Consider the following 13,889-nt stretch of genomic DNA (forward strand, 5'->3'; position numbering starts at 1 on the left):
TTCATTGATAAGGTTGAGAAGTGAAAAACTGTAAAGATTTCAAATTTTCATTATGAAAACAAGAATACTTGTTTTAATGCTATGGATAACGAGACTGTCAGCTATTATAAGACTGTCCGGGAAAGTAGATACTATAGGTATGTCAAACTCATGAAAAATAAGTTTTTGCCCATTGATTGTTTTAATTAGTTTCATGAATTCTGAAGCTGAATATTTTATATCTTTGTTATACAAATGTACATTGTCAACCTTTGTTTAAAGTAGTAACCATCTTCATGCCTGTGTGCTTGTTTGGTGTAATTGTTTTTATTCTCGAACATTTGTGAACACGAATATAAATTGGTTTACAAAATTTGGTGATGCGAATTCTGCAGAAACTTATATTTAACTATGTTTAATCTACACTTTTAATGAATAACATGAATAAATATCTATATTTTCTATTCTTTCATCTCTCATATTTTGTCTAATACCGATTTTGTCAAAGTTACTTGTGATAATGTAAACTTTATTTTTTCATAAGCCGGATAATTGTTGTTGTTACAATTGATGCATTAGTGGGGAAAACCTTTATGTAGTGTCTGATGTATGTACTAATTGCAGTTTTGCTTTCCAATGTCTACCGCGAAATAAAAAGCAAAACGTGGTCAACACGATAAATAAAACACACTCATTCGGCAATGTATAATATTATATCTCACAAAACAAATATGAGTAAATGTCTGTATAGTTTAAGTTTGCCAGCAAATTTTAAAACATCTTGTGTGGTTTCAGAATGTTTATTCGCCGGTATATTTACATATTTGCTTTACAGGAAATATAGATGTAAAAGTAACGCACAGAACTCGGTCACGACGATCAATTGACCTCTTAGGCACTCCGATATCATATGAACTTGACTTAAATGTAGAAGGCGCTGACGTCAAAATTCATCTCACACGTAACAAGCATTTAGTGTTAAACGTGCCTACCCTGTCATTGCAACATGGGCTACTAACTAAACTGTATCTAGAAGATCAAGAGGTTTGTACATTATATTTTTATCATTTGAAATATATTTTGCTAATGTCGCTATTTAAATCTCTTTTACGGGAGTTGAAAATGTATATCATATGACATAAACTTTCTGTTTAACTACTTTGTTTATATTTTGTCCATATGGTAACTGGGCGGGAACTATGAAGATTCTACATGTAAGATGAATTCAAAGTAAATCGGATCGAGGTCATTTAGTAACTAGAGAGCGCCTGTCAAAACCATGACGAAACGATAACTTTACCAAATTTTAACAGAACAAAATTGAGCAATAAATTGGACAAAAGAGTAACCAAGGGAACCAAGATTCTAGTGGAAATCATAAGAATGCAATCCAGGTATAATGATCAGACAGAGAAAATATACACACACAACAAAGATTATGAAATAAGCACAATAAGACATAAAACAACAAAAGCAAAAGAGCAACTTGGACTCCGCTAAATATTGGGAGCATGGACCACGTGCCCCGATATGGTAAGCGCCCTCGGCTGCTCTAGAAACACTTGTCGAATAGCTCATTAAAATTCAAGTCCGTGGTAGACGAAGGAGGGAAGACTTCATGGTGTAGATGGTGTAGATGATCCACGAGTTCATGGTGACAACACTAAAACTTCTGTAGTGGTGACTTCATCATGTTGCATTATAATCCTTTTCCAGAGGCCTAGTGATAAGAAGTCTAACTCGGTACAAAATATCTTCTTTGTTACGACAAGCTCTGGCATTACGTATGATTTATGATATTAAAACTCCATACGCAGATTATGAAGGGATTTTGCCACAGATGAAAGGAAAATCATCGTGTTTGTCGTATATTTTGGTCAACAGTTTTCCATTTTCATCGATTTCTTGGCCAAGATATGACACTGAATTCACACTTACTTAGTATCCTATATCTTAAAGTTCTGAATGATAATGAGTCATCTATATAGCGGCAACTGAGATAAAAACAAAAACACATGGCTAAACGATGTTTCTTCTTTTGAATCATATCAGTCATATATTTAGAATAATAAGAATGATAAAAATTGCAGTGTTCTTATTTGATTTTCTTCTTCTGGTTGAATATAATTGAAACAGAACTAGAGCAAATATTTTACACTAGTTTAGTAAGGTATCCAATTTTTACTAATAACGAATGAAGGTAAGTTTCAATAAAATGTCTATTAAATTTCAGAAAACTTTCTTTTATCAAGACATTAAGAATGGAGCTTCATTTGTTGTACAGAAAACTGCTGACTCAGTGCAAAATATGGTATGTGATATTCTTTCATGACAAGATTTAAACAAAAGAATAGAAGAAGATCAAATTGTTATTTTTTTGACATTATGACCTCGTTTTCAATTACGTGGTTGTATAGTAATATTAACAAATGCATCATATAACAACAAATCAGGGAAGTCTACCTACATGTAATTTGATTTTTAAAACTGCGTCTTATTATTTAGGCGCCCATATCGGATGCGCTAAAGCATGTCTAAAATTCCAAATTAATCAAATGTTCAAACGCAATCTGAAAGGACATAGACATTTTTTTTTTCAAATTTTAAAATTTTAGAAGATTGGGACGGGGAAACGGGAAATCAGTATACACTATACTGAAAATAGTGAAGAACTGTATATCCCCTGGGAATGAGGCAGATTTTAGTATAAGGAACCCTTGAGTTCTGAAGTTTTGAATTAATTTGGGAAATTGCCCGTGGATCCATAGCTATAACGTTTTGCAATTGAGTAATGTCTGACAATGCATTTAAAACATTTGTATTTTGTGTATATCATAATTCTATACACTTTTGTGTTTTAGTTCGGTACATTTCATTCAGATGGAAATGAGTATACTTTACAAAGTTCAAATGCAAGCTCGTCAATTATAGGAGGTACAAATCGATTCGATATTGTCAAAAGGAAACGATCAGACATCAGTTATGGAGATACTATTAAAGGTATAATTAATGAACAAACCAAGACTTCTGAATCACCTGACGATTTTTACTGTACATTTCTGTAAATACAATAATTCGTATTATTGCAACAGAAGCAACTCTGTAGTTTTATTTTCCAACATTCATATGTCGTTGAACCAGCTCTTGATTAGTATCTTTCTAAAATACATAACAGTTTTTGTTTTTATATATTGATTTCTTTGTTGGATCGTCACTTCAAACCACATAATTGTATTTCCTCTTAGAATGTAATATATTTGCATTTCATTGTCAATTTGCTTCAGAAAAAACGGAAGAGCTCAAAAGTATTGCCGGACGCAGACAAAAACGGGCAACTGGATCGAACCAGATAGAACTTCTTATTGTATGTGACTACGCTATTTACAAATAGTAAGTGATAATATTTCAAAAAAAGGGGAATATTTAAACATGTTGTACTATGTGTTAATACAATAGGAATCATCTGTATTTATAAAAGAGAATCTTAATACAATATCTTATAATATTCGAATTCGTTCTGTTCAAGTAATGCAACAGCTGAGTCACAATTTAAATGTAGTAACGATATTTTCAAACGTCAGTTCATTGTTTCAGTAATCAAACTCAAAAATAAGACTGTCGTTGCAAGAATTTTGAGCTGAATGGATTGGTTTCAAATTTCTAAAATCAATGTTAATTCATATTAAGGCATTATCATTAAGTAACTTGTATTGTTTTACCAGTTGGTACGATCTAAGTATTAAAGCAAGTGAAATGGAGAAATCAGAAGACGCCGAGAAATCCGTTCGTCAGTATTACGCCTTTATTATTAATGGAGTAAGTTTTACTTAACATATTTCATTGAAACCATTGCAACACGAAATTCAAAATTTAACCAAAGCTTCTGATTGGGAAAATTGTGTTTTGACATTCTACCTTTTGTCTTCCACATTTGTGATTTACCTCAAACGAAAAATGATAATTTTACTGAGAAAATCATTCAATCTACAACTTTGTTTCATATTAACGCTTTGATATTCACTTTATTGTTCACGATTACTTCTTATATACTGTTATACTATATTACAGAGTTTTTTTGTTTCATAATTTAGATAGATGGCATGTACAAAAATATTCAAACATCAACTTATACTATATCTGTGGTTTTTGCTGGAATAGTTATCTCAAAGGTATTTAAGTATGTCTGCACGGTTTCTTATTGTGTGAATATTTTTTAATACACCTTTGAACCAAGGAGACATTTTTAAGGACAACTTTTTATATTTATTTTTCATTTTTTATGTATTTGCTTTTTGTAATAATTATTATGACATGTATTATTATTTTTTTTATTTTGTAAAAAAATGATAATAACTTATATGAGAGATCCTGATGGTATTGGAAGGGATTCGAATAAATATCAATATGGCTACCTGATGGTATTGGAAGGGATTCGAATAAATATCAATATGGCTACCTGATGGTATTGGAAGGGATTCGAATAAATATCAATATGGCTAAAAGCACACCTAAAATGTAACACTTGCATTTTTATACACCACTATAAATGCTTTAAATGTAAAATATGTTTCCAAACCAAATTTGAGCCTGAAAATCATAAACTTTTTTTCCAAAATAATAGACACCAAATGACGCAACATGGACGGAAGCTAATAAGAATTCTGTAGCGAATACTGTGAATGCACAAACTGGCCTAGAAAACTTCAGAAAGTGGGTTCAAAGTAACATTAATAGTTTACCAGGGAATGACCATTCCATGCTGTTTACAAGGTAAATATTCTTTATATCAAATTTGTGAATAAATGCCCTGGTACCTGCTCTAAAGTAAGACGTCGTCTTGTGTTGAATTCAAATGGAGCTGAAATAAATGAAAGACAGGTAGTATCAATCCCCATGAAAATCCGATTTAGTAACAAGTTACTCAACTAGAAACATAATATTTTCAATTTCATTTGCAGTAGTTACTGCTTATACATTACAACAAGGCATCAGAATCATGCAGAAGTTGACAAGTCCGTATTTTTGTCATTTAATACTGCAAATGATTAATGTTTGCCTAATTAGTAATATGGGGAGCAATAATAAGAAAGTTTAGACAGATAAGTTAAAAATTGAGTGGTTGCAAAATTATATGTAATAGCATGTGATGTGGAAGCAGAATAAAATGAATCCTAGTTAATTAGATGCTTACAGAAGATTGATGTAAAATGCTGAATACAAACGTTCCAATGATGTTTAAGAGTTGTGTCCCTTACCGTCTGGCCTCATTTTCATTTATTTCAAAACAATAATTATTCCCTAATAATATTTGTCTCAATCAATGTATATGTTTATACTCAACTTATGTGTTGGTAAAACTTATTTACTTGATTTGTTTGCTCTTAGATATGACTTGACGTACGGCGGATCATCAGCTACAGCCGGTTAGTTGTCTATTTCTATTACTATATTGAAGTTGCACACCTCTGTATTCCTATTCTATTACTTTTTTTTTTCGCGCCCATTTTTTGAATGCTTATATATCACAAATGTACTCTTTGACGCACCTGCTTTGTACCTCTTATTCTATTATACTATGCAAGATCTTAAAAGATTGCACAACCCTTTAAAATTCTTGTTATTCGTATATGCAGCTAACATCCATAAATATAACCAATAGATGCTTGCCATTATACTTAATAGTTTAATATCATAAGGTTGTGACGGTCCTTGTATCTTAAATAAACGTGCAAAGTTATGCTACATGTATATTAAGCACAATGTCAAAAAAACAGTAGCGATAGTTCTTGTGTGTAAAATGTGCACCAAAATTAATGTTAGGACGTAATTTGATATAAATTTTGAAGGGATTATTTAACTAGAATTTACTTTTATTGCGATGCGGAAATGTTAAAGAGTAATCAAGGGAACGAAGATTCTAGCGAAATTAAATAGTGTAATACTCGGACAAAGACCAGACATTAAAACAGACACACGCAACAAAAAAAACATAAAATAACAATAAATCAAAGTGGCATTATGTTTTCTGACAGGTTTAGCTTGGACAAATGCCATTTGTAGTAGCTACAGTCAGTCCATTGTAGAGGATAAATTTGATTTTATGATGATTACAACAGCTGCACATGAGCTTGGGCACAGGTAAATTTTTTAACAATAGAACCCCCTATAGAATAGAAAAAACCAAAACTACATGTACAACGATTAAATGCATCTACTGTTGTCATATTTATAAATCTGATAACATTTCTCGTCAAATATTTTTATTTCCTTTTTCTTTATTTTCGTCCTCACAAGATAAAGATAACTGCACTACAAACAAAAGACTGGTGAAGTCACTTAGCAAGTAAACACATGATCAAATAGAATTCCGCCAAAATTCCCACAGTTGATATTTCAATTTGCAATGAGTCAATGTGTTTTCTAGTTTCTTCAATTTCCAACTGTTCATACTGGATAGAACCTGATCACATTTTAAATTTCAATTGTTTGTTTTAGTCTTTTTACCTTTCAAACATATGACCTAGAGAATGAGACATTTTGTTTTCATAGCCTAAGCGCCAAACATGATGGTACTGATAACAACTGTTTATCATCGGATGCCTATATAATGTCACCTTCAAACAGTCCACAAAGTAGTTCGACCACTGCAGATCATCCATGGCATTTCTCATCTTGTTCTACAAATTACTTTACCAGCAAGATAAATAGTCTCGAGTCGTAAGTTTGTTTTACATGCACAATACGTTGGGTACTGTTTATATCGAGCATCGCATGCGAGAGGCGAACGATAGACATTCCTGTCTATCTGGAAAAGGTGTACGACAGGCCTGCATAAATGGGCTAAGGAAGTGAATTCAAAATTTACATAGCTTTTAAATTAATTTCAAATTAAAACATGCTATGCATACAAAGAAAAATTAAAAAAGACTTATTTACAATATTAAGACTGGAATGTTGATTTTTTTTTAACTTAACCGTCTTGCCCCTTACAGCTTTCGTCACTTTTTTAATACCTTAGAAAAATATTTAAACGCGATGCTCGGTTATAGACGACTGTGCCTTACTCAGATGAAAAAACGAAAGTAAGGAGTATTGCTCAATGTGACAATTTAAATCTTTACCCTATCTATTCAACAAACAATGTCATGCATGTTTTGTATTACGTCATAATTACATAAGACGACTATTACATTATTAATGTCTATTTTGAATTTAAACAAGTGCAAATAGTCGATTCTGTATGTATATGTTATCACTAAATGTCAATTGACAAAATGAACTGCTAGTCTTAGTCATTCAACTTTTCAACAAAAAAAAGAGCGGTCGAGGATTGCCGAAAATCTAACTACCTAAATTTTGCCCTTTTTATAATAAATTAGTAGGCAACTTTACTAAGCATACGCTACTGATAAATGAAAAAAAATATATATAAACGCTTCTCTTATTTTAATTATATGTTAATAATTTTAGGAACAATCAGAATTGTATGAAGATTTTGAGTTCAACTTTTGATCCGACTGCCTTGTCTCCATTCGATCAACAACTAGCTGGTCAGCTATACAATGCTGATGCTCAATGTAAACAGATTTATGGAAGTAATTCGTACATGTGCAGGGTATGTCATTGATACTTAATATGTCCTAATATATCCGTTCATGAAACCCCGGAACATTTATATATATTAACTGATAACCATTTCATATATACAACAGATAATCATTTTCATTGTTTCGACGTATGTATTGCTTTCTCAGCTTTACAAAACCTACACATTCACTTTAATTTTAAGTAAACATCTAATCCAACTAAAATGTAGACACTACAAATAGTGGAATATATCGAATATGAAAATATATAACGAACGGACGATACTTTTAAATCACGATACGCCCTGTTGTAACGTTGTTCGTCCTGCTTCGCTCTGCTTTCATCGGCTTAATCAAAAATGATTATTCCTATAATATACCAATTTCGTGTAATATCTATAAAAAATATCTTAAACGTGCAACAACCCAATAAAAAACTACAGACGAACTTGTAAACGATCAATACGTGCGTGTACCTCCCACCCAATATTTTATGGCAATTTTCTTTTCAATGCAGGGAAATCTTAATACTCACCAAATAAGTCATTACACAGCTGAACAGGCTATTTATTAAGAAATATAGTTATGATGTAGTTGCCAAATTATTAAAGATAACATTTCTTTTTTTTTTTAATTTTGATATAATTTTGGTTCGCCAAAAGGGTTTTTTTTTTTTTTCATAGAAACTACCATATATAAAGAAAACAGCAGTGATTGAGTGCGTTCATAAAAACCCGAAACAACTAAAAGAACGAATAATAAAGAAGTTAAACATAAGTAAACAATACACAATAACAGGAATAGTACAAATGCAATTAAAAAAGGAAGCTAAATCTAATGTTACAGGTAGATTATAGAAAACCGTCAACCACTGTTATAAATGTATACAAATTACATTTCTGTATTACATCAGTTTGTTTTATTTAAAGGGCCAGTACAACAACGCCTATTCTTCAATTTGTAATATATTATGGTGTCATAATCCTGGAACTGGCTACTGCTCTTCATCCATCGCAGGGGAAGGAACTCTATGTGGAAACAATAAGGTGTTCGAATAAATATAGTTCGATTCATGTTTTGTTTTTGTTTTGTATTGTTTTGTATTTTGTTTTGTTTTGTTTTGTTTTGTTTTTTTCTCATTAACATCACAGAACAAAGTTTCCAACTCAGAAATCGACTGAAGAATAAATGTGTATACAAGTATTTAGTTTAATATTGATTTTTGCGTTTAATAATAAGATAAAAAAGATAAATATTGGAAAGAGTGAATGACCAAAATTTGATCATAAATGCCTAAGAACACATAAACACAACAAGTGTGCATATCTTGGTATGTAACCGAGTTAATTTTTGCAGGCATTTATGTTGTGACGTTTAGAAGACAGACAGTGAAATTAATTTCACAATATGAATTATCGACTTTTTTAACAGATTAGTACATTTGATTAATCACTTTTTTTTATATTAAAATAGTAAAAATGTATATTTCAATATTATCGTCAATTTCAGTGGTGTATGTCAGGCACTTGTATAGCTGATGAAAAAGCTCCAGTTGGAAACGGATGCTTATTTGATATCCTTTTCAAGGCACTTACACATTGCACCTTGAATTTACTCATACGTTTAAAACATCCAAATGTTGAGATGTAGCAGTATTAGTTCTATAAGGTACCAATTTAATGTTGCTCGGGATTTTTAATCCTCTCGAAACGTGTATATCTCATCAATATATTACTTATTAGCCGTTATTATATTTGTTTTTGACAAACTGGTAAAATAAGAAAATACCATTTCAACTTGGTAAAAAGGAGTATGCTTTGTGTTTCAGAGGACTGCTTATACGGTGACGTAAAGGGTTCTGTATTCACTAATGGGTGGACCTGTGTTGAAATGGTTGCTAACGCACCAAACAATTGTGCGTTTGTTCAAGATCATTGTTGTTATTCGTGTAATCAACAAAGCACAACAACAACCCATTCAATTACTACCACAGCATCGACGTTGGCACCAATTCCAGTAACAACAATCACAACAACGCCATCTCCATCAATCGTTTCAACGTCAACTACAACAACGACTTCAATGTTACATACTACTACTACGCTATCTACACCAACAACTACTTTGCCATCTACAACAAAAACTAGTGAACCATCAACATCGACTTTTAGTACGACACCTACATCAGGTATATCTTTGCCACCCACAACTTCATCAATATTTTCAAAGAACTCAACGGAAACCATGATAGGTAAATTATGTTGTCGCCCTGATTTGATCTTTAAATTTTGAAACTAGAAAAAAACAACAAAATATTTTCTGTCACCGGTATCAGATATAGAACAAAATATTATTGTTTAAAAACAGTGGGTTATCGAATACCATGATTAGGACTTTTAAATTGAATATTACACCTACTAGCTAGTCGTCCTTTTGAACACAAATTTTAAACTAGTAATTCTTATCTATGCAAAAATACAATAGAAAATAAAAACTATGTATATCTGTCAGTTTGTACGTAACCTTGATTTCGTATTGCTACAGATTCATCTTATATATCAACTGAAATCATCTTTCATGTGTTTGGCGCTCGTGCTCATTATGCATCATTTTTCTCATTATGAAAAAAATATTTTCTAAAAAAGGGATTATTTTATTCCAGATTTTCAGAAATTAGTCATAATTGGAACTGGTGCTGCAACTGGAGCTCTTATTGTGATAGTTACTATCATAATCGTAGTTGTAATATTTATAAGAAAAACCGGCGGGGGGGAAGGAATCAAAAACACACAGACAAAAATAGCCAATCAGGTATAAATATTTCCTAATTTCATTAGAAAACTTTAATTTGTAATTGATGTCTCAATAGAATTCATCTCATCTATTTACTAATTTACTACGTTTACAATATGACTTGGGTAAACGTGAGTGATTCCGCCCAAAATGTCAATCGTGTTTGATACGTGTTACGGAATTGCATAATTGTTGCTCTATAAGAAGCGGAGTACACGCACTTACAATATGGCGGGTACCGCTGGCGCTTATTGCTGGTGCTTAAGTTCTATTGTGTGACGTCGTAAAACCTTTTGTTCAGTTTTGTTTTTTATGTCAGGCTTTTGTATCAAACTACTATCTTGAAAGGATCTAGAAAACTCATTGTGTGCGTCCGTCCGTAACTTTTTTCGAACTTTCAGTTTTCTCTTGAACAACTTTTCATATATAGACACTCGATATTTTGACAGAAGCTATGTGGTGGTTGATATATAGAATTTTGTATTTTAATTTGAATGTTGAAGAATTCAGTAAATATATTGTTATTTTGAAGGGGAGGAGGAAAGATATATGATATAAATGAGATATATCATACAATGCAACAACTGTAATAACCATGATATATTTTCTTTTCTATATAGGGTTATCCTTATACCAATGGTAGTTATGACAATCCGGGGATGATTCAAGATTATATAAACACAGGGTCAAAATATTAATCCAGACTTTCTACACTAGTGGTCTGAGTTTTAAAGAAACGTGGTATATTGAAATTGCAGATATAACTCCCGGAATTTCCAGAGGCATTCGTTAGTCAGATATATCTTTGCAATTTGAAATAACAAGCACATGTACATTTATTACATGTCTTACTTTTCAATTTATAGAAATATTTTAATTTGGACACATGCATTGACATGCACATTAAAACTTGTATGCCGGGGCTTTTGATTTAGCTAATGATTAATCCAGGTAAAACATTTAAAAAAAAACAAATAAAAACAAAAACAAACCAAAAAAACCAAGATCCCATGTACGGAATATAACAAGAATAGATATGGTGAATATAGCAAAGAGACAACGACTCCAACGAGATGAAAATGAAATGTCAACTCAAGCCCACCAATAGGTCTTCGTTGAACAAAAATGGACAATTAGATAATGAGGTTACCTTTTTCATTGCACTAATGATCCGTTAAATGTAATTTGAAACTAATTTGAGTGCTGCAGAAAATGGATCAAATATGGCGAAAAGCAACAAATGCACCACCGTAAAACCCCTATAAAAACAGAGATCATCAAAAGATCTTCAATAAGTGAAAATACACCTTCAAGTAAGATCTAAAAGCTCGACAACAAAAGTAATAAAATTCACGGTAACAGAACGATGACACGCCGTAAAATAAACCAAAGAACAAATAACGACACGGAGACGCATAAATGACCAACATTGACATTATGGCGAAATCGTTCATTTCTAACCTTGTCTTACGTAAACGGTTAGACTATCATTAAACGGTGTATTGAACCAGTAAGCAAGACTGAAAAAGTTCTCCATGGTGATATTTGGAAACATTTGTAATTTAAAAGTGAAATAATATAAATATTATGCAGTAGAATAGTCAATTTGCTTTGGTACATGGATGTAAATTACAAATTGTACTATCAAAGTAGTAGTTAGGGATTGAATTCTGTAGTGTTATCTCAATCTTTCAGAATAAGCAATATGATGCAAACGTTAATATATAGTTGTTAAATACTGCTTCAGTTTTAAAAACTAAAGTAGAAGTCTTTCTAAGAATCATGCAAAATCTGAAAAATGTGATACACCCAAAAAAAGGCTACATATTTTTATTTTTTTAATCAAGTTGTTTTATGGGTCTACATTGTGAAATATGTAAGTATTTATTCATATCTGTCTGCTCTTAGGAGATAAACAACTGGCAATCCAACAGATTCTATTGTATTTGAGTGTCATGTTCAGAGGTATATCCCTTAAAGGGAAAGACCACCTTTGCATTATGTTAGGCTTTTATGATAAATCATACCCACGTAAACAAAAATTAATAACATTTAATGCAAAATGCGCTTTTATAAAATGCTCAAGGCTATGCAAAGTTCGAAATCCTTGAAATATAAGTGGATAGCCATTTTGCAAAACTCTCCTATCTGAAGAAAGATCATAGCCAAATTTTATTGATTTTTACCGATAGCTTCTGAATGGCTAGTGACGTCACTAAGTCGGTTTGGTACTGATACAAGTATTGCAAATAATATGTAAACAAAGAATATTCCGTAAATATTTCTACGATCATGTCTATCTAATCACAAAAACACGATGGTTTGTCAAGCTTGCGATTGCACGAATGATAAAAGAAAAATCTTCTAAAAGTTTTTTTTACCAGCAACACGAACATTCTTTGGAAGTAGCCATAAGATTTTCCTTACAAATACTAGTCATTTGGCTGCAAATCCCGTTGTTCGTCAAAGATGTCTGGCATTTGCTTACATGTTGTGCCCCAATCTCTTCTATTTATTTTGGGTTGAAATTATAGGTGAAAAGTCCCATCGTAATCAATTACCTATTTACTTTTACTTTACAAACCGACTTCGTGACGTCATAGTTCAACCGATCATGGTGGCGCCCATAGGCGCGGGAAATTCAAATTTCCTAATTATAAATCTCGATTAATTAATTAAGGAAAGGAAATTATTTTGTTTCAATTTAATTTTCATGAATATTTAACAGATTAGTTTCGATATTTATGACTTGCACAATAACATGGTCTTCTCCTTTAATTATGAAATCTACAGTGCATTCTATATAATTTTTATCTCCTATGAACATGAGTTATATGAAAAAAAACACAGATACATGCATCGTCTTGATTCCCTTATAATTATTAAATTGGTTGAGTTTTTTGTTAATTGTTATATGTTATTCTTAAACTTGAATTATTAATAACCTCATTGAAGTATCTGGTATTACAAATATTGACGTTCTTTAAAATTGCATGATCCGCTCCTAAAATATCTGAATAACCGCAATCACGGTAAAAGCAAAATCTTTTAAATAAACATTTTACAGCTTTTACTATTACTATTTTTAATCTTCTCTCTTGAAAAAAAAACCTAAATATCATGCTCTGTCAACAATCACTCTTATCAACCATAAAAACGAACGTTATTTAGTGTGATTTATAAAGGGGAGACAATCCAAAACAAAATGACTTCGGCCGAGTTATGTGAAGACAATGTATTTACATATATAATATTACTACTAATTTCATGTTGGCTGCATTTGATTACAGCCATGAATCTTCGAGTAGAAATAAATAATAAAGTATAGGACATATACAAGTATCTTAAGTTACAAATAAAAAAAAGTTATACGTCTTGATAAAATCCTACAAATCAAATATTTTTAAATGTATAAAACCACCCATTGTATCAAATAAACTTCGCGGTTTAAGACAAAAACAATAAATATCAATTTTGACATTTTATTTTAATTAAATTTCCTTTATTCTATTTTAAATTTCCAGTCTTAAA

General features: G+C 31.4%; 1 protein-coding gene across 1 annotated transcript; it reads left to right on the forward strand.

Moving 5' to 3' along the window:
- Positions 1-11,280, forward strand: LOC148599708 (A disintegrin and metalloproteinase with thrombospondin motifs 7-like). The gene is made up of 17 exons (XM_088558842.1): positions 1-137; positions 815-1,023; positions 2,213-2,290; positions 2,841-2,979; positions 3,264-3,369; positions 3,702-3,795; positions 4,071-4,148; positions 4,601-4,749; positions 5,365-5,402; positions 6,012-6,117; positions 6,529-6,696; positions 7,450-7,594; positions 8,495-8,611; positions 9,075-9,125; positions 9,393-9,816; positions 10,228-10,376; positions 10,979-11,280. Exons 1-17 carry the CDS (start codon positions 53-55, stop codon positions 11,054-11,056), a joined length of 2,214 nt encoding a protein of 737 aa, XP_088414968.1. The 5' UTR covers positions 1-52; the 3' UTR covers positions 11,057-11,280.
- Positions 11,281-13,889: the final 2,609 nt, after the last annotated feature.

Source organism: Perna viridis, chromosome 13 (genome assembly GCF_037379345.1).
Source record: "Perna viridis isolate PV_CMFRI_1.1 ecotype Kerala chromosome 13, ASM3737934v1, whole genome shotgun sequence".
Taxonomy (NCBI): Eukaryota; Metazoa; Mollusca; class Bivalvia; order Mytilida; family Mytilidae; genus Perna; species Perna viridis.